Source organism: Talpa occidentalis, unplaced genomic scaffold (assembly GCF_014898055.3).
Source record: "Talpa occidentalis isolate TD23 unplaced genomic scaffold, MPIMG_talOcc4v2.1 talOcc4.6, whole genome shotgun sequence".
NCBI classification, from domain to species: domain Eukaryota; kingdom Metazoa; phylum Chordata; class Mammalia; order Eulipotyphla; family Talpidae; genus Talpa; species Talpa occidentalis.
In genome coordinates, this window is record NW_023604972.1 from 129,558,333 (window position 1) to 129,585,152 (window position 26,820).

At 35.8% G+C, this 26,820-nt stretch overlaps 1 protein-coding gene across 5 annotated transcripts in view; it reads left to right on the forward strand.

Moving 5' to 3' along the window:
* The window catches only part of CDH12 (cadherin 12), a 783,460-nt gene extending 757,008 nt beyond the window's left edge, over window positions 1-26,452 (forward strand). For all 5 annotated transcript variants that reach the window (XM_054687850.1, XM_054687851.1, XM_054687853.1 and 2 more), the window contains 5 exons: window positions 7,168-7,304; window positions 16,536-16,657; window positions 19,220-19,337; window positions 23,441-23,692; window positions 25,137-26,452. In XM_054687850.1, coding sequence (XP_054543825.1) covers window positions 7,168-7,304; window positions 16,536-16,657; window positions 19,220-19,337; window positions 23,441-23,692; window positions 25,137-25,633 — 1,126 coding nt within the window. In that variant the 3' untranslated portion in view covers window positions 25,634-26,452. The remainder of the gene's footprint in view (window positions 1-7,167; window positions 7,305-16,535; window positions 16,658-19,219; window positions 19,338-23,440; window positions 23,693-25,136) is intronic.
* The last annotated feature ends 368 nt before the right edge of the window (window positions 26,453-26,820 follow it).

A 26,820-nucleotide genomic window follows, 5' to 3' on the forward strand; every position in this document is an offset into this window, starting at 1 on the left:
ACAGAATTTTTTAATAAGGAAGCAATGACTGTTTCCTAGAGGGACTTGACTTTGTTGAAATTTCATGAATAAAGGGATTCTATTACTATCTATATTTTTAATACATGAGCAAACCAAGACTATTCATTGAATATTGAAACTTTTAGGTGCAGAAAACAAATTCAATCAGTATTTTTTAAATTTATTTTTCTTACCTTAGAATTGGGTGATTCAAGTTCTCTGAAGAATAAACCCAAGACCAGTTATGAAGCTTTGGGGGCAAGATTTGCATACAGACACATAAAAGGATACAGAGTTGGAAGAGAATGTATGACTATATAAAAATTACTTATAATAGAAGGAAACAAAAGCAACTTGCAAAGTAATAAAAACATTGAAAATATTAATTTTAGTAATATGTTTATCATGGTATATTTATCTTTCTTCAGAGATCATTTTAATCATATTAAATGCCCACAAATAGAAAATTTAAGAATAGAGAATTATGTCTTTATTAAATCATTATGATTTTTTTTTAATTTTATAGAGGCATGTTTATTTATTTATGTATTTATTTATTTGCTTGTTTTGTTTACACATGCACTGGGTACAGTCAGAAGCGCGGGAGGGTGAGAGAATTCACCAGAGCCAGAGCAGGGAGCAGAGCAGGCAGAAGGACCGAAGTACACTGCTGAGGGGAGCAGCGGGCGGCAGGAGAGGTCTGCGCGCCATGTGGGACCCTCCTCTGGTGGCCGGGGAGCAGCCGGGGATCGAACCGGTGCCGCAGAGGCTGCGGGCAGGTTCGCAAACCAGCGCTCAACCGCTGCGCCACCGGGGAGGCCCAATCATTATGATTTTTAAGACACTTAATTTCTCATAAAACACTTATAGGTGATGGTGAACTAAGAGATAATTTTTTTAAGATTTATTTATTTATGCATACAAGAACTGGGGTACAGACCAGAGGTGTGGGTGAACAGAACAGGCAGACTGAAATACACTGCTGAGGGGAGCAGCGGACAAGTCAGGAGAGGTCTGCTGAGCCATGTGGGTAGCTCCCTGGTCGGGGATTGCACTTGTGCTACAGTGGCTGCAGATAGCTTCACAGGTTGTGTTTTAACCTGAGGGCCACCAGGGAGGCCCTAAGAGATAATTTTTAATTCTACTAAAGGGAAAGTAAAAATTAGAAAGAAAATTATAGGAAAAAAACTGAAAGAAACAAATAGAGAAATAGCAACCACTATTTTAAAAAGTTTCATAGACATTTCGATTCCTAAGGAAAAAAAAAAAAACTTAAATTGTTAAAAAAGCAATTATATTCTAAATGTTGCTATATATGGCTCAGTTATATGTTTTTAGAGATAAATTGAACTGATTTTATTTTCATTTAAGTATCTGCCATAAAACAAATAAAATTAAAACACTAGAAAATAAGAGGAGACAGGGATGAAAAGTTAAGATCTATTATTATTACCTGAGCAAAATATAGTTCCTACTTTGACCTGAATCATTATTCTCACATCTTTATTACTGAAAAGATGAGATATAATACCTTTTGAGGAAATAGACCATCAGGTACATTTTACAAAATGTGTTTGAGAATTGGGACAGGGTCAAAGTTAGCTTTTCCATTAACTGAGAAAGTTATTAGGTAAATTAAAAGAAACAATTTTAAGGAGAATGCTTACCTAATGAAGAGATTAAAACTTTTCTGAGGGATTTCTGAAAACTCATTTATAGAAAAGTAATAAAATTGTACTCTGTCAAATGACCTGCACAGATTAGGCTAATGCTTTAATTTTTGATTTCTATTCAATTGTAAAAACAGTTTCCTTAGCAACTGTTGCTATGCGGACACATGGACTATGGACTTGCCTCATTGTATATAAATCCTAAACATCATCTTTTTTCTTTTATTTCTCATCTACTCACCAAATCAGTATAAGGTAATACAAATTCTATATTGCAGGTATCTGCTCATTTAAACTGGTGAGTTAAGTGAAATCAGATAGTTCAGGGGCCTCCCTGGTGGCACAGGTGTTAAAGTTGGCACTATCAAGCTATCAGCAGCCATTGCAATAAGAGTTTGATCTCCAGCCAGGGAGCCACCCACATGGTGCAGCAGACCTTTCCTGTCTCACCCGCTGCTCCCCTCAGCAGTGTATTTCAGCATATCTTCCTGTTCTGCTCCCCACTCTGTCTTTGGTGAATCCTCTCAACCCCTGTACTTCTGGCCTACACCCTGGTTCTTGTATGTATAAATAAAAAAAATAAATATTTTAAAAAATCAGATAGTTCATATTATAATGTTGTGATTAATTCCAGTTAATATATCACTCTTCCCTTGGGGTGGATGTGAAGTGTCATAAACATAAAGTAAACATTTAATGGTTCACTAGAGAGAGGATGTATCTCCTTATGATCAGATATTTTAAAGATGGATTATATCTTCTCTGAAAATAGACAGGAATGAAGAGTGTTTTCATTGTCAGTTCATTAATGACCATTTTTGATAAATATTCGTAATTGCTATATTGGGTAGAATGTCACAATAGGAGATGGGGGTTGTTGACGCATATTTATTGTTCAGCCAGTGTAGGGATCATGATAGGGCATCAGGAAAGTTCTATGGCCTCATTTGAGACACACAGTCTTGGAGAATGACAAGTTATAGGTTCCGAAAGTGGTTAGCTAGGTAGAGCATGTTCAAAGAAGTTTCAGCCATACTCGGAAGAAGGTAGAGGGTTTCTATAGAGTGGGAGGTACCAAACTTCACAAATTGGTAGAGCTAAAAACTGGGTGCCATTAAGCAGTGAGCACCATTTTGTGAAAACAGTGACTGATTATTGGTGCATAGTTCATAAGTCAGGGGTTTGCATGGGTGTTTTGGATATCAGGTATTTTTTAGTTGAAGGTTAAGTATGCCACCACTTGGCCCAAGAACTAAGCAAGAATTTGTAGGTGAGCAAGAGTTTTGTTTCTTTAAATCTACAAGAAAATAGTCATTAGAAGGAAAAAATGTAACCTAATTGCACAAGGAAGCTAAAGGAATTGGTATATAACACTTGTTCTTTCTGTCTAAAAAGTTAGTGTTTTTCATGCTATCTTTCATCGAATCTCAGTGGTTTGATTTATGGAGTGCAAACTCTATGTCACTGGTAGACTGAACTGACTAAATAAATTTATTTACTAACTCGCAAGATGTTGGATTTTGGTTGATAGATATGCAGAAACATAAAACAAATAGAGACATTATTTTATGTATGCAGTGTGTAAGTTCCTGAGTTTTTAAAATTTTCATCAGGAAAACAAAATGTCAATAAAATGACCTGTGTCTATAGTGGTTTACTACATGGACAGCCTTCTACTTGCATGACCTTTGGAAATTATAACATATGCATTACATATTAACTATATGCGAGGTGATCAATTGTCTCAATTTTATATGGGACTAAGAAGTTTTCTGGACCTGAGAACTTTTAGTATTGAAAGTGAGAATGTCCTCAGTAACCATAAAGATTTGATTGTCCTAGATAAGATATTTTGAAAGCCCTGAATCTGTTTCCTTGAAGTAGAAATATGTAACTATTTTATAGGCAGAGAAAACTTGAACTGTGCTTTGAATCTAATATGACATTTAAGTAACTGGTTGTTATTTAAAAAAAAAAAATAACAATAACATCTCTGGACCTTGGTAGCACAGAAGTGAATGAAGCTCGCCTCAAGTAATTCAAAGATGCTTGGATAAGAAAAACACCCTATACACAGAAAGTGTATAAATTATCTTACATCTGCCAACATTTATATAAAAAGTGAATGCTCTATAGCAATGAATAGGGATGATTTCATTGCAGAGATTTGCAAAGATACAAATAAAGAAAAACTTCTTAAAACAGCATAGAGTATAATGGGAGTGAATGAAAATAGAAAGTCAATCCAGGAATGGATGAGGGTTCTATTTAAAGAACAGCAGTATGAGGAGGCTCTCTGCGGACATGATCACCTGTGAAAAAAAGCAAAAATGGTGAAAAATATGCTCAGAAGATTAAACAAATTTCCTGAGGCCTATAGTAAATGAGAAACATTCATTGAAGAAAATCCACTAAAGCAAGACAGAGAATACCAAGAGATTATGGCACTGGACCAGTATCTGTGGCTACCCATCCATTCCCATCTCCCAGCTCAGCTTGATAGTAAGGCTACTTGGGCAGGAATCCTGCAGAAAACGTGCCTTCCCTCCCTTCAGCATCCAGTCAATGGGTAGAATATCTTCTTAGGAGAGGCAAGATGGTGGCATTTCTCACTCCCTCTTCTGCCAAGTTTCAGAGGCTAAATTCCTGTGAGTGTGTCTGTGAGGTTTTCAGCTAACTTCCTCCACCCAAACCCATGTATAAGGTGCATGTTCTGCTCCCAGAGGACTGATAATATATGACCCAAACACACTCTGTCTATACTGCCAGTGCCATTATTGGAGAGTCAAAATGAGAACCACCTCTGCCTTTATTCAGTGCCTCGCAGGGGCCCCAAGAATTCCCCAGGGCAAAAGAAAGTTCACAAATCAGAACTCTGAAGCTCTTCCTCAAACACTTGCTTTCCATTACTTTTCATTTTTAATAGCTATAAAATTATAAAAGAAATAATTAAAACAATGTTTTATTGGACTTGACTACATAAGTGATAAACAGATTACATATCATATGTAAATTATAATACATATAATCTTAGGTATTTTCCTGTAATTCCTAACAACTTCTAGTTCCCCACTGTGGGTGTAGTACAAGGCAGGGCTGCTTGATCACCCTGGGGCAATACTGATGTGTCTTGTGGCCCAGGAACTGATCAGTGGAACACCTTGTTAATGAGATTAGAGCCATGGGTGGGAGTTGGGTGTATACTCACCCTCCCTTAAGCCCATAGTCCAGTGTCCAGTTTGACCCACACTTCTTTATCAATAAAAAGGTCAGCATCCTGCTTCCTACTGCCTGCTCCATGACTTCTGTTTCTTTTCTTTATCACTGTGGTGTTGCCTGACGCAATACCCTACACCATCTCCATAGTTTTGCTTTTGTTGTTACAACTTCCTGATAGTTTTTTTCTCTCCTTTAATCTGCATTTCTCTTCTTAATTATGCTTATAAGGCCTTCTAATATCAGCCAAACATCGTATGCAGTAAGGTTTACCTGAACCAAAAGATGACTTTTGTTGGGCCCTCTATATTGTCTTCTCTGTCCTTCTACCAGACATTGAAATCATGTGTGTATGTGCCTATGTCCTGCTGAGATCTTCATTGGTCGGAAACATACTTACTTGTATATATCTTAATCCACAGAAAAGGAGAATAGACAATAGGGAGAACTAAGCTAATTATATCTCCGTGCCCTCTTTCAGATATTACTTAAATTTATTTATAACATTTGAGAACATACCTATGAGTGATATTGCATTGAAAACCACAAAGCATTGATGGTTTCTCACCCCGCAAATCAGCAACAGGAATGTCAAGGACAAATCAACAGCATGGCTGACGCTCTGATCCTTTACTATTTGCATCTTCAAGTTTAGAAATCAGTTGCTAAACAATATTGGCAAGTTAGGAGACACACATCTCATCTATAAACGCAGAGTTTTGATCTGCACTGAGATCACATGCAAACTGTTCTAGTTTCGAATTACCAAGCTGTCAAAATCATTGCTTGCATTGGAAATAGACATCTCAACTAACTTTTCAAAATAAACAAGGGATCACTTTCATTGGCCTGGCACTGATAACCATGGTGTCATCTGCTCTCCGCCACAGTTTGTCATGACCTCACCTTGATTCGCAGGCTAGAAAAATGGTGATAAACTGTGCATTGAGCCTTTTGATTCACAGCACCCTTTCACATAAAATGTTCTATTTAAATTGTATGACACATGATAATTTTATAGAAAACGTGGGTGCCTGGTTCAAATATCAGTTCTAAAACTTTCTGGCTATGTGAATGTGCACAAATCCATTAGTGTCCCTATAATTCAGATTCCTGATCTACAAAATGGAGAGATTACTAATGCTTACTATTGAGGCCTTTATGAGATTTAATAAGATATATTAGCATCTAGAACAATGGCACATGGTATGATTTCAAAATATCTATTGTTAATCTGATTGGAAACATGGGTTAAAAATAAACATATATCTACTGCTTCTTAATTTTTAAGATTTATTTATTTATACAAGAACCGGGGTACAGGCCAGATGTGCAGGAGGGTGAGAGGATCCACCAGAGACAGAGTGGGGAACAGAACAGGCAGACTGATGAAATACACTGCTGAGGGGAGCAGTGGGCACGACAGGAGAGGTCTGCTGTGCCATGTGGGATTCTCGCCAGCTGGCTGGAATCGAACCCACGCTGTAGAGGCTGCGGACAGCTTCACAGCATGGCACTCAACTGCCTCCGCCACTGGGGAGGCCCTATCTACTGCTTCTTAAAGACTTATATAAACACAATTTTTGGCTTATATTCTTTCCTTTGATTTTGTAGTCCGACTTCACATCATGAAGACACTATTAGTTATTATCAAGATAGGTTGGCTAATAAAAAAAAATTAAGGAGGCATTGTCAGCCAAGGTCACTGTTTATTAAAGCTATTATGATAGATAGTCATGAAACAACTGTGATCATTTTATATGTGTTTGAGGAAAATATCTTTACAATTAACACATTGTCAGTTTAAAAATGTTTTCTTAGTTTCTAACCTATGTTGTTTTTATTTTTGCTCTCCCCATGGAAACAAAGATTCTTCCTCAGTTTTGGCCAAAGTTCTTTGTATCTGTTTCCAGGTGCCTGCCTCACACCAGCTCTTCCCAAAACCACCATTAAGGAATCTTTTACTGCTTGAAAAAGTTTTAATATTCAGCAGGTTAAAGAAACCCATGGTCAGCTTTAGAATTTCAGTCTCTGCTGAGCTTTCAAGGTGTCAAGACCCTAAAATAATATGAACAGCAGGAGTACTAAATCTTTCATTATTTCCAGTTTCCCTTGAGCATACTGACTTTGCAATAAAGAAGCTGTCATTTACACTCTTCTTTATTGCAAGGTGGGTAATAGCTACAGGGAGAAAAATAAGGAACTGTGTCAAGTTAGCCTGACTGCCATTATGATTAATGTGTAATCATTGCACATTTGCATCTACTCTCTTTCTACGCAGATACTTCATAGACTGGAACAGTGATGGGGACAGCTACTTTACAGTAGATGGAACTGAAGGAACCATCGCCACTAATGAATTACTAGACAGAGAAAGCACCGCGCAGTATAATTTCTCCATAATTGCGAGTAAAGTTAGTAAGTATGGCCTGGGTGGAATCGATGTTATACTGCACTTCTTTGGATTTAACACTCTTAAACGAGTCCCTGCTGAGGTGTTTTTCATTTCTGGACTGACAGCTGAGTGGTCTCCTGGGGAAACTCAGAAACCTATTCCCTTTCCTCATAGCATAAGTCCAGAGAAATTGTGACAGCTGCCAGTGAGGTCTGTTTGCGGGATTGCATGAATATCTGCTTATGCATTTCATTGCGTGACCTCATGCCTTTCCATGCTGGAGTCTCAAAAATGCCTGGGAATTTCAACTTCTCTTCCACAATGAATCCCTGTATATGTTTCTGGGAACCTCACAAGCCTGGCGGGAGGAAATAATTATCATGTAAAATCACCCCTTCTGAAATATTTGCTGAAATCATAAACACCTTTTGAATGACCCCTTCTTTACTCTCTTTTCATTAGAATGTGATTTTTTATGAATATCGCTGTGGGCTTTCAAATGTAATTCAATGGATTGTTCAGGATCTGTGGGTCAGTGGGAATGATTCTTCATGTTGATTTCTGCTTTGTTGAGAAGAGTATCTTTTAGCTGGAGAGCCACTATAGGTCTCATTTAGTTAGACAGTCAAGGATATTATCACAACTTCTAAGGTGACAGCTTAGCATGGAGTGGTGACATTTGTCTATTAATGCTGTTTTTAGCAGAAAAACTTTTACCAGTCCCTCATTTAAGGCATCTTGATAGGTATAGGGAAATTCCTTCTGAGTATCTTTCGTTTTATTTCCTTCTTATTTCATTCTGTGCATCTGGCACAAATACTCCCAGCTAATTCACCTTACAATGCAGGGAAGAGCTAAGTGTAAACATTCCCGTTGAGGGGTTTTGATCAGTCTCAACTCAGTGGGGTGTAAATATGAAACTGTTTTGTTTATCTTCAACAACTGCTTCCAAATATGAATAATCAGATGCCTATTCCCAAGCTTAGTGGTGTCTGTAGTTGATTTCACGACTTTTAGATTATTCTGATTTTTAAAGGTAAGTCTAGCATAAAGGACATGCAGCTTCTATCTTGCTATTGAAACACTGACCTTCATGGAAAGAAGCTGTCTTTTCTGAGACTGCCGTTTAGGGAGGACACAGGTTTGTCCTCTGTATTGACAGTTCCAGTACAGCTCAGCCTTCCCCCCTTACCTGCCAGCATGCAGCAAATGTGAGAGAACAAATCTTGGAATGTCCACTCCACATAACTTGCTAGTTGAACACCATAAGCACCTTCTCTGTTGGCACCACATGAAATCAGGCATATAACCTGCCTAGATTCCTACCCACAAAATTATGGACCTACTAAAATTGTAATTTTTTCAACCTCAACATTTTGTGTTCCAGTAATCTATTGGAGTGAAAAGAGAGAACAAAATAAAAATGCAAAATCTCTATCTGTCCCAGACAGTGTCACTGGTTTCTACTGCTTTTACAGTTCAAATGAGCTGCCCAAGTTCTCTTTTTGAACATGTTTGGAGCTATTTTCTGTGTGGCACAGGTTCCATCTGCATAGGAACTGGACATGGGTACCCATTGGTAGACTGTCTATGGCGTCCTAAACCTAGGGTTCCCGTGCACTCCGGGCAGAGTGTGTAGGTGAGTTCATAGTATGATGTCTCAATTTCAGCTTTCTGCTCTGTCTACTTGATTCTGAGGAAGTGCACACATCCTTGTCATGCTATCCAGGTCCATCACACATCCAATAAAGGTCCATTACAGGTATACCACAGGCTACACCTCTACTGTTTCTCTGTTCTGCCATCTCCTTTCAAATCTGAACCCTTGCTCAAATAGTCTATGAAAACAGATCAACAAATCAAGTGCCAGAGAAGATATATTATCAGGAGAACAGAATGTCAGTTTCTCCTTTATAGGAGAGCACCTGCCCGCCCCCCTCCATTTTCTTTAAGTTGTTTTCCTGAAATCTCCATTCACACTTGGAATCTTTCCTCCTCCTGTACCACATCCTGTTATAGTTACATATGTTATTCATCATTACTTTCAAGCTAACATTAAATTATTTCAGTTAGCTAGAGTGATGAGGACAGCTTAACCATATTGTAGTTAGGAAATAAATTTTAGTTTTCTAAGGTGTTTGGCAAGTATAGTGAAAATGAGTTTTCTAAGTTATAAGATCTCTTTGAAATAAATTACATTCTCTCCCATGCCTCAGACATAAAGACAACTGAACAAGCAGTCTCTTAAAATAATTCCTACATGTTAAAGGCATGTTGTCCACTACAAAAATATTTATTAGAAAACAGTCTTATCCAAATCTTCCTATTAATCTTCTTTCATGCACACACAAAATGCATGCATATTTTTAAAAGATTTATTTTATTTATTCATGCATATAAGAACTGAGGTGCAGTCCAGAGGTGTGCGGGGTGGTGAGAGGATTCACCAGAGACAGGGTGGGGAGCAGAACAGGCAGATCTACTGAAATACACTGCTGAGGGGAGCAGCAGGTGAGACAGGAGAGGTCTGCTGTGCTATCTTTGTTAGATCCCTGGCTGAGGATTGAACTCATGCCACAGTGGCTGGCAATAGCTGGATTGTGCTGGGACTTAACCCCTATACCACCAGGGAGACCTTGAATGCATATTTTTCAAAGTGGAAGCAGTGGGCCCCCACCGCAGATAATTCATTAGTCATCTGTACAGTAGCTCTGGAGAGCCTCTTTCTGTCCACTTCCCACCACAACCATCACCATGGAGAAAAGGCACAGGGTGTAGCAGGTTAGGTACCACTGTCATAGCCTTGAATTTCCACCATTTGGAAAATGGAAGGAAAGTATGCATTTGACAGTGGAAGCAAGTTTTAGATTTTTCAAACTTAGGGACTCCTATTTATTTTGTTAAAAATATGACCAGGGCACATGCTGACTCTGCCACTCCAACACACTGACTGTAATTTTTGTTTATATGCAAATTAGGAACCCCTAGTATATGGATTCTCAAAGTTAAATCGAACCTCACTGGGCCACATCAAAACTGGAACTTTAGATGAATAATCCATATATATACAAAATCTAAGCATTATATCAAGATATTACTAGAATATCTATTCCTGGTCCACTGAAGTAACTATTCAAAGACCAATGTGTAGATTTTAGAGCCTCAAGGAATTCTGATGGGACAGACAATATACATATGTGCAAAATATTCTAAACACACACCGCAGATCATGAACGTTTCTGCAATAAAAATAGCTTGTTTCATTTGAATCCACAGAGTTTAAAAGTAAGTTTTATTCATATTCTAACACTCAAGCAGTTTCCATTGATCCTCCTGGCCAGCTAAGCAGGAAACTAGGGAATGACTGAGAAATAAATAGCTCACACATGCCTTCCCAGGAAGAACAAAATTGTGTAAGTATATACCTTATTGCAGATTGAACTAGCATATGTTTTGGTTCTGACCTTTCTTCAAAAATTCTCATGTGAAATGAAATGGTACAATGATTGAACAACTTCCAATTAATTAAAAAGCAGTCATTAATCAGAGTTGCTAGAGTCCCCGATCATTTTATCAGACTCCTAATAATTCTTTTACACATTATTGCTTTGCTGTTTTTGTGATACTAATCTTGAGAATTTTAAAAGAGCAAGAAGTTCTAAAAGTTCATTTCATTCAAATTATCAAAAACTTCCAATGGCAATACTTGTAATTATTTTTGGTCTTCCTATAACAAATATTATTAAGCAAAAATAAAACTGCTACATGAAAGTCTTATAGCATATTTTATTTAATTAAAAAATAGATGATTGTAGAGACAAATATTTTTTTCTTCGTCATGTTAGTCATACAGATGACATTGCAATGTTTCCATTCATTGTGCAATAGGTAAAGATCAGTGAATTGATAACTAAATGCTATACTTGTGGAGATATTATGTGCAGATATATTATACCTTGGGGTTAAGCTGCAAGCTAATTAAATTGTTTTAAAGATTTATTTATGCCTACAAGAACTGGGGTACAGATCAGAGATGCGGGGAGGGAGTGGTGGTGAGAGGATTCACCAGAAACAGAATGGGGAACAGAACAGGCAGACTGACTGAAATACACTGCTGAGGGGAGCAGCGGGCGAGACAGGAGAGGTCTGCTGTGCCATGTGGGTTGCTCCCTGGCCTGCCTTGTCGAACTCATGCTGCAGAGGCTACAGATAGCTTCATAGTCCTGTGCTTAAAGTAATTCGGTATGGGAGGTGGGTGGAGCTCCTTTGTTATTCTTATTCTCATTTATATTCCTCTCTCTCTCTCTCTCTCTCCCCCTCTCTCTCCCTCTCTCTCTCTCTCTCCCTCCTCCTTATCTCTCTTATCCACCTTCTTCACTAATAAACATAACCCAGAGAAGAAATGCAAAAGCTTTCATTTTTTTCTGAGCATATTATGAGGTTTTACTTTTATCCTGAAGTAAATAGATGAACATTAAAAATGACAATTAGAGCCCTCACTGGTAGGTCAAGGGGTTGAAACACAGCCTATGAAGCTACCTGCAGCCACTGCAGCACGTAACCCCAGCCAGAGAACTACCCACATAGCACAGCAGACTTCTCCTGACGTGCCCGCTGCTCCCCTCAGCAGTGTAGTTCAGTCAAACCTCCTGTTCTTTTTCCTACTCTGTCTCTGGTGAATCCTCTCACCCCCCAACCCCCACACCTCTGACCTGTACCCCAGTTCTTGTGCGCATAAAGAAAATCTTTTAAAAAAATTAAAAATAATAATTAAAGACAGCACTTGATTTGACTAGTATTTTTAGAGATTTATGCTAGTTGCATAATTGTGAAAGAATTGAAGTGTTGGAGAAATGTAGCAACATAGTAGAAAGAGTTCATGGTCATCTAAGAGAAAAATATTGGTGACTTTTAGAGTATCACAAGGATAATACAAAAAAAGGAGAAATTTGAGAGAAAGTTAAAAGAGAAAAATGTTGAGAGATGATATTTATTGGATATCGAAACAAAATAAATGAGGAGTCCCCACTAGGAGTCGAGTTACTGATGACAGGATGGCTGAAGGCATCATAAAACTGTGACAGGAAGCATAGAATTAGAAGCCATAGCATCAATATTAGCCAAAGATTGTGAGTTAAAATTTGTACAGGTTGAATTTGATATGCTTGCTGCTAATACAAGTAGTCATGTAATCTGTATACTGGGCAGGGTCTGAAAAGAGATTTCTGTTGGAAAAATACAATTGGGAATATTGACGTAAACATTACGATGAGTGAATGAGTGTGAAGCATATTCAATGATGTGCTTAAGCTGTTTAAGGGAAGAGCAAGGGTCAAGCAGAAAGAGAGAAAACAAGCAAGATGCTAATGGGTAGAAGTGAACAGAGTTTTTTAGGAGACAGAAATAACTTGGTCAGCTAATTTGATAAGGAACATAGGAGAAAGGGTGGGATAGAGGATAAAGCATAGATTTGTATTTGGTGCATTTGACTCTCATTGTTCCTATACTTAGTTGGTTATGATGAATACAGGATTATATGTAATTATGGATGTTTATTGTGGGTTTGCATGTATGTGTTTCATTAATTAAGTTGGTTAATGACAGACACCTACTAATTCCTTGTATAAAATCACCTCTTCTGGGCCTCCCTGGTGGCGCAGGGGTTAAAGACTCAGCGCTATCAAGCTATCACCAGCTATTGCTGCATGAGTTTGATCCCTGGCCAGGGAGATACACACATGGCACAGTAGACCAATCCTGTCTCTCTGCTGTTCCCCTCAGCTGTGTATTTCAGTAGATCTGCCTGTTCTGCTTCCCATTCTGTCTCTGGTGAATCCTCTCACCCCTCCCACCACTGCCCTTCACCCCAATTCTTGCATGCATGCATAAATAAAAATAAATCTTTTAAAAAAATATGAAAATGAAGTTCCTCTTCTTTTTATCAAATTGACAAGGTTTGATGTGCCTTCAGAACACTAATTTAATTTTGCTGTGATGATAAGTCACGTGAGTTTAATTTTTTTAAAATTATAGATAATTTAACATAAAGTAAATGGCATCTAAAATTGTCTTCTCGATAGTTGGTGAATTCAAATAAAATAAATTGACTCTCATGGTGTTGTGACCCACTGAGGTTTCCTGTTATACTGGCTGAATCTAAAATATCTGTTGCTTGGTTCATTCTGTCTATGAAAGCATATTTATTCACTGATATATTCAATTATTAGCATGAACTAGGCTATATGTTAAATGTTGAGATTTTAAAAATGAATATGACACAATTCCTGCTTTCTAGGAAGTCAGAATGTCTAAGGCTTTTTGTTATTGTTAATATTTAAAATCAGTGACAGGGGCCTCCCCGGTGGCGCAGCAGTTGAGCGCTGGGTTGCGAAGCTGCCCGCAGCCTCTGCGGCGCCGGTTCGATCCCCGGCTGCTCCCCGGCCACCGGAGGAGGGTCCCACATGGCGCGCAGACCTCTCCTGCCGCCCGCTGCTCCCCTCAGCAGTGTCCTTCGGTCCTTCTGCCTGCTCTGCTCCCCGCTGTGGCTCTGGTGAATTCTCTCACCCTCCCGCGCTTCTGACTGTGCCCAGTGCATGTATAAACAAAACAAACAAACAAACAAATAAATAAATAAAATAAAACATGCCTCTATTAAAAAAAAAAAAAAATCAGTGACAGGTTTCCCTTGCTGTTTCTTCGGAAAAGTAATTGATTAGTGGTAGTTTAAAAGATTTCTTTTTCTTTGGAGATCAGTTTTTGTCAACAAAAGCATAGGAAATAATATTTGATGTTAGTACAAAGATATAAAAATAATTTAAATCCTTTTTACAGATTGCTAAGTCTAGCTATAGATCATGCTACTGTAATTGAAAAGTCATTATTAGATATAGTTTATGTTAACTTGCAATTTAAAAGTGAACTAATATAAACAGAAACAACAAAGTAAACTTCTGTTATTTATTTATTATATCTTGCTTTGGCTTCATTATAATTCAGTTTTTTGCAATAAAAAGCCAAGATAGCATCCTTTAAATTATTGTAGTTGCAATTTAATACACAGTCACAAAATTGAATTTTTTAACTTCTATCGTTATTCAAAGCAGATGTCATTTCCATATTAGGAAAACTAATAGCTCCCGTGTGTTTTAACACTGGATCCTTGTATTTGTTTACAGTTTTCAAAACATTCACAATTACACTTTTCATTTGATTGTTAGAAACATTCTCATTTGGCCAATATATTTATTTTTAATATTTAATGTATTTTTAAAATCCAGTACTTTGACTTTGCAATGTAACCTGGCCTTCCTGAGAGCATGAAGGCTAGTTTACAGGATAATTGTGACTCGCTGAAGCTACGTGATCACCATTTATATGACAGATCTCAGGTAATGTGTCTTCTTGTCCTTGAGCTAGCTGATATATATTGCAGCAGTGAAAAGCTGTTGGGGTGAGCATCTCACTTCCAGAAAGCAGCTGTACACTTAAGGGCCAAGTGGGACAAGTTCCTGCATGGTCCCTGGGAGTAGAGGTTACTGTCCCTTCCCTTCCATGATATACCAAAAGGTTTGTAATAATTTATAAAAAAAAATAACATAACAAAACTATTGATTAAATAACTTGTGAAAACTGAGCCAAAGGTGTTTTTTTTTTTTTTTTTGGTCAAATAAGACAATGCCATATATTATCAATATTTTTTCAAAAGTAGATATATTCTACATGCTTTTCTAAGATTCTCAATATACCTTTTATGAACCCATTTCACATTGTAAGTTATATCATTTATCCTTATTTTACTTGTCTGTGTCTATTATGATACACAGTGATGGATTTCACTGTTACATGGCAATATGTGACCATTTCTTAAGCTTCTGCTTACAGTTTTATGTTTTTTAATAAATTTTAGCATAGGATATTGTAGACTTGTCAGAATCAGCCATGTAGTGAGATTCTAGATGTATTTTTAAAAGAATCCAGATAGAGGTGTAAAGGAATACTGATATTGTGACTCTTTGCAAGCACTGCAGGTGGAGAACGTACAAATAAAGCAACCACTGCAGAAGGTATAATGGAATGAAATGGTATTTGGGATTCTACAGTCCTAGGTTTGAATCATTACTCCACATTCTTTAGATGGGTAAAATCTTTCAACAAGCCATGGAATCAACATAAATGCCCAAAGACAGATGAGTGGACCAGAAACACATGGTCTATATACACAAAGGAATACTACTCAACTATTAAAAAGTAAATGGATTTTTGTGACAACATGAATGAAAAATAGAGGGAATTATGCTGAGAGAAATCTCAGAGGAGAAATTCAAATACCAGATAGTTTCATTTATATGTGGGATATCGAGAAACAAAGAGTCAAATAAAAGCAAACTGGTAACAAACCCTAGAATTGTTATGAGGCTATGGATGTGCTGGCAGGTGAGAGCAAAGTGGGGTTGGTGCACAATGCACTCTGGAGGCCTTCAGTGCCAAGGTGGTGGAATTGGTGTGGCAACATACACCTGAAGCATGTGATCCTATACCTTAAACCCATGTACAGTGTTTCGAAACAATGTTACCTCAGTTAAAAAAATGTCTACTCCAAGTCTTCACCAGAAATAACAGGAATGTGGATAATAAGTCATAGACTTGGGTTAAAACTTGTGGTAAGATGTTGGCAGATGCAATTTTTTCAAGCCAATATTTTTTTTGATATTGTACGAAAAAGCTATTTTTCTCTTTTCTATCACCAGCAAATCATTTGAGAGACCACCCTTGTTTTTCATAATCTATCTCTTTACTTCTTCCTTAATCTGTTATTGTAAATTGTTGTTTAGGGAACATCCTCTCTTTTCATTCTCCATATAATTTATTATTCTCTTTGGGATTATTCAACTCAATAAAATTATGGATACAAGATAGAAAAGAATGTGTTTTATATAATGAAAAATAACACTGTTGGTGAAAATAAGTGGAATAAACTGATGTGATAGCTACACTTGTGATTAATTACCTGCTTAAACATTGTGCTAACCTTAAGTTTGGTGATGATTTTCAGGGACAAACACTGGCCTTGTGCACTGCTAATGCTGACAGCGAAACATTGATGCCACACTGATTCATTGTACCTCAGAATTTTGTGTAAAGAAAGGGTCATTTGGACTCTGTATGAAAGCTGATCTAAAAAAAAAATTCTATTTACTAATGTAATAACTGAGCAGATTTTGCTACCATACTTTCTCTTTTTATGTTTTCAACAGGTAACCCTTTATTAACCAGTAAAGTCAACATATTGATTAATGTCCTAGATGTCAATGAATTTCCTCCAGAAATATCTGTGCCATATGAGACAGCAGTGTGTGAAAATGCCAAACCAGGACAGGTATTGTTAATCAAGAATATAAAAAGACCCACTATATGCTTTTTCTGTACATATATATTTTTTCAGATCATGTCTTTGTAAAAGAAACCATAAAAGAGAGTAAACAAGTATAAATTATTGCATGTGCATGTATGTGGAAATGATACCAGAGGAATAAAGTGATGATGACCTAGTGAATATTCCTTGTCTAACTAAGTGGTCTTAGTAGTTATAGCAGATCATAGGGTCTGCTATGTTCCCCACTCCTTTAATTTGGAATTTCTAAAGAGCTTGACTATAAACCCAGGTAGTACACAAATTCAGAATGCATTCTTCCAGAATATTTTTTATTTTTCTTCCATGCTTTCATAAAGGTAATTAGGGGCATTATTGCATATCAGTCAGAATCTCATAATGCACTAAATGAAAGCTTTTTATAAAATGAACTTCATTGAATGTTTCTATGTTTGTCGTAGAATTAAAAGAGTTTTTAAATATGGGGATAGTAGTTATAAGGTGTTATAACTTGATGTTTTTATAACCATACAAAATGGTGAGCAGGAATTCTTTTGGCATTAGATTTTTCTGTGGCATACTGGGTCACGTTTATAGTCCTGAAACATCACAAAACATAGCCCTGAAATGTCTCTTGAGTTTCCAGGGATTACAATATATGAGCATTTTCTGCTTTTTGGCCCTAGCCATTCTCCATTCTGCCCCTTTACCTAAGAAATATGCGCAGAATTCTCTCTCCTCAGGACTATAATTGATGTATGATATATGTTTATATGTATGTGTGCATGCTGTAACTAACTTCTAAATTATAGAGAAAAGCAAAATTTTATATATGTACATATATACCTATACTCAGTAAAGATGTTTATAGTATTTGTTTTCCTTATGATAACAACTCCCAAGTAACAAATCTAGAAATTACTACCATTTATCAAAATTCCCACCACTTTAGTGCTGTTCTAAAAGGATTTTCTTTATTCTAAGTTGTATTCTGGATGTGTTTTCATGTTATAAACATTTAATTTAGCAAATGATGATACCATATGATAGATGTCACAAATAAAAGGAATAAAAACTAACAGGTATCAGTCCATAGATAATTTACAGATGTCATATAGTGAACTGAGCAGCTGGGTCTATTTGAGGGAAAGTTGAAGGTTTAAAGTGTGTACAGTAATTACTCTTTCTGAAATCTGGCCTTGGAGTTAAATAATGAAAGTTTCATCCCTGGCAATTCTAATGGGTAAATAGACCCAGTGTAACTCATTCACACAGAAACAGGGAACTGAAATTCTCACTAGAGAACTAACTTGTCAAATTACAAATTACTAATACTGCACCAGTCACTCAGAGTTCTGCAGTGTGTGTGTGTGTGTGTGTGTGTGTGTGTGTGTGTATGTGTGTGAAATAATGGTCACAACTATATGGGAAGGTAGATGACAGTCAATTGAGTTTTAACTGTGGAATAAAAACAAACAAAAACAAAGTAAATGATCAAACAGAACAAAGCCAAATAGATCCTTAGACTCTAAGAACAAAATGGTTGTTAACAGAGGGGAACGGGGAGGAACAGACAGAGGGGGGCTCTTGAAAGCTGGTAGGGTGCTTTTAGAAATTTGTTGGTGATGTCATGTAGTGTTGTATATTTGAAGAGGTGTGAGATGGTATTCCTAAAATTTACGAAGTGTTTTAAACCAGAGTTACCTAAAAAAAAAAAACAGTAGCTAAATCACATGTTCAGTGGCATCAGTGTAAATCACACGACACAAATTTGCCCACTGAGACCAGGATGCGGAAGTTGATCTCTAAGATCTTTCTCTGAAAATTCAAATTTGCCAAAAGGGTGATTACCTGAACAGCAAACTTCTCTTTCCTACACACACCTTCCTAGAAATCAGTTATTTTTTTTTAACTCAAATTCTTATCCAGATTTTAACTATAAGGTATACATACTATGGGAACAATTTAGGGAAAATTTTGAAACAGAGCTGAGCATTCTACTTCTTAAAAATCAGTCTATCCATGAAAATACAATTTGTATTCTTACCAATTGGGGAGAAATAAACATAATAACAAAAACAGATATACATCCCTTGGCTCTCATCATTTTATTTATTTATGAATATAAACCTCATTCTCGCAAACATAGCTATACTGAATATTTGCTAATACAAGACTTTTAAATTATCAGATATTTTGTTTCCAATAAGCATTTGCATATTTAGATTGGAAAACAATTATTTCCTCTAATTTAAAATGCAAGCAAGTGCATTTTAATTTTATTTTCCTTACTCGTGTGAAATTTCAATGTTGTTTAGCTTTTGACTTATGCAGATATTGATTTAGAGTTACCCCATACCCTAAAATTGTACCTCCCATTATTAACTGTAAATGTGTAGCTAAACTGTTTATAAAAATTGTATGTTTGGTCCTTTGATATGAATCCTCATTGTCATATGTGTTACTTGTGTATTCCATTAAGCATATTCCATTAATTACTAGCCCGATATATGAAGTTCCCTTTGAAATTTTTGAGTGACTTTAACTTTTATCTCAACTTTGTTTCAGATAATTCAGATAGTCAGTGCTGTAGACCGAGATCTTTCACCTGCTGGACAGCAATTCTCTTTTCGATTATCACCCGAAGCTGCCATCAAACCAAATTTTACAGTCCGTGATTTCAAAAGTAAGTTTAACCACATAACACTTTACCTCTTACCATGTAACTTCGTAAAAGGACACAGAGGTAGACAGTGTTTTTCCAAAAAGCACTTGGTTCATAAAATATGGTAATTCATATATGAGAAATACAATATTCTATAGTCAGTGGTAAATTAAATATTTAATCTATATAGACTATCTAATGAGGCAAATTAAATCCATTTATAATATGGACAGTACCTTAATGAGTCAAGCAAACAAAAGCCTTAACTGGGAAACTGAATACATTTCCTGTTTTTATTCCACTGGCATATTATTAATGCATACAAATAGGTAACTTCAGTAACTGATTTGAATAGCCTACAGTACAAAATAGGTTAAGAATACAACCTTTGCAAATAGAATAATATCAGTTTGTAGTTACACTCCATTATTCCCTAAATGGTAGGTTCTAAAAGTGTTAAATTATACTAAATAATCTAAGCTTTAGGGTACTTACACTAAATAACAAAATGTATGCAAATCCTTTAATACAATGACTAAAATATATTAACTTTAAGATAATTTTAGCTACTACCTGTACCATCATGTCTACACTTGTATTTCTACCCTACCTACCACTACAATAACAAGTAACCACTAATACTACTACTACTATTGCATCTGCCCCTATTACAGCTACTAAAATAATAATGGCACTTGATTAGAAAATTAAGCGTAAGTAAGGGTCAGTGGCTCTGACTTTATTAGTTCTGTAATTTTGGTAATTTCTCGCCTCTCGGTTTCTATGTCCTATAAAAAATGAGATTTAACAAAATGTGTTTTTTATAAAATTGGTTGGTAAAAAGCTAGTTTTATTAAATTCTATGCAAACAGAATGAATGAACAAATTATTATGAGAGGATAATGATGAACGATGATACTGGATGATGATTGACAGAAGTCAAAGTGTGTTTTGATAAAGCTTATTTTGCTGAAGCTTCTTGGGCGGTCAGAGTTTCCACATTTTGTCAGTTAGAAACAGTACAATTTGCTTCATAAAAATTGTATATAATTGGTCCTTTGATATAAATTATCAGTGTCCTTTCTGTCTACTTTTCTGTTGCTAATATGAGGAATTACTGCAAATGAAACAGGGTTGCAAATATGAAGAGTAGAGAAAAAACATTTTTTGATGAAAAAGCATTTCTAAAAGTAGAAATTGACAACATTATTAATTTTACTTAAAACAACACCTGTAGGGCCTCCCTGGTGGCACAGGCAGTTGAGCCCAGTGCTGTGAAGATGTCCAAAGCCTCTGCAGCGCCAGTTCCATCTGGCTGGCCAGGGACAATCCCACATGGCGCGGTAGACCTCTCCTGTCTAGCCCGCTGCTCCCCTCAGCAGTGCATTTCAGTCAGTCTGCCTTTTCTGTTCCCCACTCTGTCTCTGGTGAATCCTTTCACCCTCCCGTGCATCTGGCCTGTGTCCCAGTTCTTGTATAAATAAATAAATAAATAAATCTTTAAAAAAAAAAAACAACAACAAAAAACAGCACCTATAAAATCAGACTGTCCAGGACAATCCTGACCATGTGGTCACCTTATCAATAAGTCATTTAAAGAGTTTTTAACTTAAATGAAATGATTTAAGAAGTCTTTGAAAGGTTTATAAGAATGCAGAACATACCCAAATTTGTGTTTTAGGGAAACGTTTGACTACAGTGTAAAAAAAATATTACTAGCGGAATATAAGACTGCTTCTGAAGTTATTGTGGAGATTGGGAAAGAGTGTCTTAGAATGGTTGAAGTCTGTAAAGACAGCGAAAAGTGAATGGAGACAGAATTCCTGACTTGATGCTTGGTTCCCTAGAGTCCATATGTGACTATGATGGAAAAGAAGACTAAGCAGACTTCTAGATCATAGATTTGGGCAACTAGGTGGATGGTCAATCATTTAGTAACATAAGTATTAACTGCTGCCCACCATTGTATCTTTGCTGGAGAAACTGTATCAGCTTAATTATGATAGCATAAACCAGATCATCTTGCCTAATAGCACAGCATATTCTCAAAGTCTGCACATCTATTTGCTATTCAAATGCTATTGAACATATTCTCTGTTTTTTTCTTAAACTGTGTAAGTTTTTTAATTGAAGAGATACAGTTTTTTTGCCTCACATATTTAACTTTTCTTGTCAGAAAATTTAAGCTTTATTCTTTCAGCAATTCCAATTATACAAAATAATTTTCTCGACTACATTCACCACTTCAAACATTATATCCTCAGCTCTTAATCATAACTAGCAGGTGTTATACTTTTATCATCCTCCCTCAAGCCCATCTGGACTTGCAACCACTTTTCAGCCTTCTTTTTCTACTTAATTCCAATTTTCTTCTTTTATTAGGTTCTATATATGTGATAGCATACAGTATTTTTCTTTCTCTGACTTATTTCATTCAGCATAATATCCTATAGCTTCATCCATGTTGTTGCAAATGTCAGGAATTCCTTCTTTACTATGACTGAATAATATTCCAGTGTGCATGTATAGGGTACTTTTTTTTATTCATTCAATAATAAAAACCATTTTAAATGTAGAAATGAGGTTTAATATATTTTTTTTATTCTGACTACGGACAGTACAATATTGATATGGTCACATATCAATAATAACAAATTGAAATATAAGCATAAACAAAGAGCAGGCTGCCTTTTGATATAACTTGTGTTCAAGAACATCAAATTCTTTCTTCCCCAAGTTGCATATTGCCAGCTTCTCTGATTTTCTGTTGTCCTTAATATTTACCAAGTTTTCAAGTTTTCATTCTTGACTGTTCCTTTTTCCCACACTTGGGTGAACTATCAGCTGCTAAAAATTTCAGTGTTAATTCAACTAGTGATGATTTTTCCATATCTAATATCACCACAAGCACCTGACACCACCAACTCTCATTGGAATATTTTTAATAGACATTAGGCATCTTGATATTTCATTTTCAATTTAAATAATATTCTATATAAAAACAAATGAATCTTTCTATGCCAGACTGTTTTTTTTATTGAAAAATTTCCTTAACTTGGTGATTCCTATTGAAATAAGTATAGAGCTGCTGCCTAATGTTTAGTTGTTAATATTATAAACTACAAATAAGAGTGAATCTTATTGAAATAGTAATATTTTTCTGATATATTTGTTCTTTAGTATTTTTGTTAAAATTACTTGACCTTATTCCAAAGTAGGTACTATGTATGACTATAATAAAATAAATATCTAAAAATAACAAAATGTTTCTAGCAGTTATTTAATAGACACAAAAATGAAATAGTGTTGTGAATAAAACAACACTTCCATGTGCAGAAATAAGAAAAAAAATGTAGAATAACAATGCATTTATATAAAATTAAATTTCATTTTAATAAAAACTGCCTTTATGTACAATTTCAATAGTATTACCTTGGATTACTCTATGTAAGTATTAACATTGTTGATTTTATTAGAGTGAAAATTATTTTTGTTAATTATATTAAAATGGTGATTATTATAACTTATGATGTTTAACATGTTTATTGAATCTTGTGGTTTTTAACCCACTTTATTTTCCTTTCCATGTTTCCTGTACTCTCAAATGTGCAAAAGTGAAAGTGTGTGCATGTGTGTGTGTGTGTGAATATAAATATAGATTTGGGAAAAATCAAGTTTTAATTTGATATAGTAAATTTAGATTTGCTATATTTTAAAGAATAGGTCCTTAGGTAAGATGTTTTACAGATGGATACTTTGTAATCTTTCTCTTCCGTCATGTAAGAAAACATCCCTAGGATTGTAATTTTTTTCAATCAGATTTTGACGTCAGAAAAAAAAATGGATACACACAACATATTTCTTGGCTTATAAACCATTTTATATTTTCTCTGAAAAGAAAATTTAATTTTTACACCATACAATAATGTTGATTCTCTCCCTAAGGATTATTTTGATTTCATTTGGTTACATTTTTGCAGCTTTTATCATGATAAAAGAAAGAATTAATACATGATGCATTTTACTGATTCAAGAAGAGCTTCCTACTGTTTAACAGATACCAGCCTCAAGATTTGAAGTCAAGTTCATAGTAACCAGCTTATCATAAATGTCATGTTTTGTAGACAACACAGCTGGAATTGAAACCCAAAGAAATGGATACAGCCGCAGGCAGCAAGAGTTGTATTTCCTCCCTGTTGTAATAGAAGACAGCAGTTATCCTGTCCAGAGCAGCACAAACACGATGACTATTCGAGTTTGTAGATGTGACTCTGATGGTACCATCTTGTCCTGTAATGTGGAAGCAATTTTTCTACCTGTAGGACTCAGCACTGGCGCTTTGATTGCAATCCTACTGTGCATTATCATCCTCTTAGGTTGGTTTCAATATTAATCATGTTCTTGCTCTACCTCATGATTGTGCTCTTACTTTCTCTCCCCTTTTCTATTCCCTTTCTTAATGTATCATGTAAATCCATCTTTCCTGTTGACATGCGATATCTGGATACAAAGATTATTTGTATTGCATTATGATAAGATTTCTTTTCCATTTTATACCTCATGAATAGGTACTATTAGGGATAAATACATAATATCTTCAAAAATCCAGAAGATACGTTCAAGCTCTAGGGGATTTTCCAGTACACAGGTTCTGGCACTTGCCATAATGAAATTTTCTATAGTAAATATTCCAACTGCAGCAGTAATTTCTCAATTTGTTTTGTATTCTAGAATTTGCTGCTTTCTAATATGAGACTATATAGCCTCATTGAAATACATGAAGTGAACAATAGTTATTAAGTATGGGTTTAATAATGAAGAAAAAGAAAAAAGAAAGGACAGGAAAAAAATAGAATGTAAAAGCACCTTCATTTTTTTTTTTCTGTTTAAAATACCAGCCAGAAGCAATTCCACTTTCTCATATCTCCTCACATCAAAATTCTAACCATTCTTATTAGAACAGCGCACACTGAAATATCTAGAAGCACTGCAAAGGAAAAGGATTGAAGTAAATATATTCTGCAACATCCTTGTGAGAATGAATATAAACCTTTATTAGGGGGCTTTCTCCTTCATCAGCTCTGTTCAACTGACTCCATTCCACTTACTAATTTGCTGTGTGATTCACAAAAATAGAGATTTTCTGCCCAAAGGCATTTCTTTAAATCCAAATTGCAATAGATACAGCCAGGCATCTTGGAATCTGTGTAAATATGCATGTTTATTAATCATTTATATTAATCTTTATATTTGTCCAAATATTCTGACAAATGTAGATACCTACCTTTACCTCCAGAATAATATAGAAAATAATATTTTCCTCTTTCCTCCTGCCTGCCCCCCTTCCTTCCTATTACTTTTAAAAGTGATTGTCACATGAGTATTTTGGTTTATTTCATTGGATGCACAGGTAATGTTATAATTAGGAAATCTGTGATTAATATCTAAGTGTTACTGATGGGCTGTAAGATTCAGTTTTTATTACATCAACATTATTGAGCTCTGTATGCTTAGAACAATCTTTTTTTAAAACATGATTTACCTGACACTGAAATATTTAAGTATAATATTTCCTAAATATAAAACTACTGCTGTTTGATTTGTGTATGGAACTTTGCTGTGGTTTCTGTTAGTTGCTATTTCAAAATGAAGCTGAGTTTCGACAATGAAAAAAATTGCAAACGTCCATAATCCTTATTGATTATCATGCTTACTTTGAAAAGAATAGGATGGCAGTAAAGAAACTCAGCCTGGGCAATTTTTGATTTTATGGAGAGATGAACTGACATCGTCTCAAACTGTGATGTTGTCTCGTTCTAGCCATAGTAGTGCTGTATGTGGCTCTGCGAAGGCAGAAGAAAAAAGACACCCTGATGACCTCCAAAGAAGACATCCGAGACAACGTCATCCATTACGATGACGAAGGGGGTGGCGAGGAAGACACCCAGGCTTTCGACATTGGTGCTCTGAGAAATCCAAAAGTGATTGAAGAGAACAAAATTCGCAGGGATATAAAACCAGACTCACTCTGTTTACCTCGCCAGAGACCACCAGTGGAAGATAACACAGATATAAGGGATTTCATTCATCAGAGGCTGCAGGAAAATGATGTGGACCCTACTGCGCCCCCCTACGATTCATTGGCAACCTATGCCTATGAAGGGAACGGCTCAGTAGCAGAGTCTCTCAGCTCCATAGACTCGCTCACCACCGAGGCCGACCAGGACTACGACTTTCTGGCAGACTGGGGACCCCGCTTTAAAGTCTTGGCAGACATGTTTGGCGAAGAGAGTTATAACCCTGATAAAGTCACTTAGGGGAGAAGCAAAGGAGAAAGTTAAGAAGAAACACAAATAGAAATCACACACACACACACTACACACTACACACACTACACACTACACACCAGGCTTTCTAGGACAAGATTCCTTTGAATCTCTGGTTTCTAGCAAGTTGCTATGTTTATCATATTGTCAGTTTTGGTTTATTCTGCCAACACAAGATAAATCTTGTAATAGGTATGTGCTTGGTTTTGTTTTGTTGTTTTAGAGACACACTGAGACAAGCTCAGGCCTATAAATACAATCTACTGACATGACAACCTAGAAGGAAGATAGCTATGTGGCATCACGGTGGAAGAGTGTTAGATTTTTCTTAATTCCACTAAAGTGCCTATTGAAACTCTTATCATTTAAAGTGGTGTACAGTACACTCTGCTGTGATGGCAAGGCAGGATTCAGAGATAAAAGGACACACAAAAAGACATTGTCTATGTCAAAGAGCAATAGCAACATGCTGACTTCTGATTCCTTTTGAGGAAAAGAAGAAGAATTCTTCCTGAACTCCATCTTCACACTCAAAGTTTTCTTTCTTTCTTTCTTTCTTTTTTTTTTTTTTGCTTTTTTAAATTGTATGCCAAAACATATTTGTTTCTCCTGCCCTTCCAGAAAATTGAAATAAATGTGATATCAAATTCGATATGTAAGTCCTGAATTTGAAAAGTAATGTTTGATCTTAATATTAATTCATATGAAAGATGTTCATTAATATGTTACTTTTTTTCCAAGAAAATAAAATGTTAAAGAAGAAAATTTTTAAAAAGTCCCTCTTTATACAAAGAGGCCTCAGGGCTGAAACTCCACATTAAAATAAATCTTGTTTTTGTTTTAATACTCTACTGGTGTGTGGAAGGTTGGTTTTAACAAGTCACCAGGTCATTTAAGTCATCACACATACATACAATTTTAACATGTGTTTCTATGAGACTTTTTTAAGGGAAAAAGTACCGTTAGTTTACCTATCAGAAGAGGAATAAATTATATAGCTTCTCAGAGTTTCTTACAATCTTGTGGTACTCTAATAAGCAAATGAAAAAAACCTATGGCATATAATATAGGATGAATTTAAAGCATGTATAAATGATATTTATTATCCATTGTTGAACAAATAAAAATCAGGGGCTTCAGAAAATGCAAACCAATGACTGATTCCTGAAATGAACACA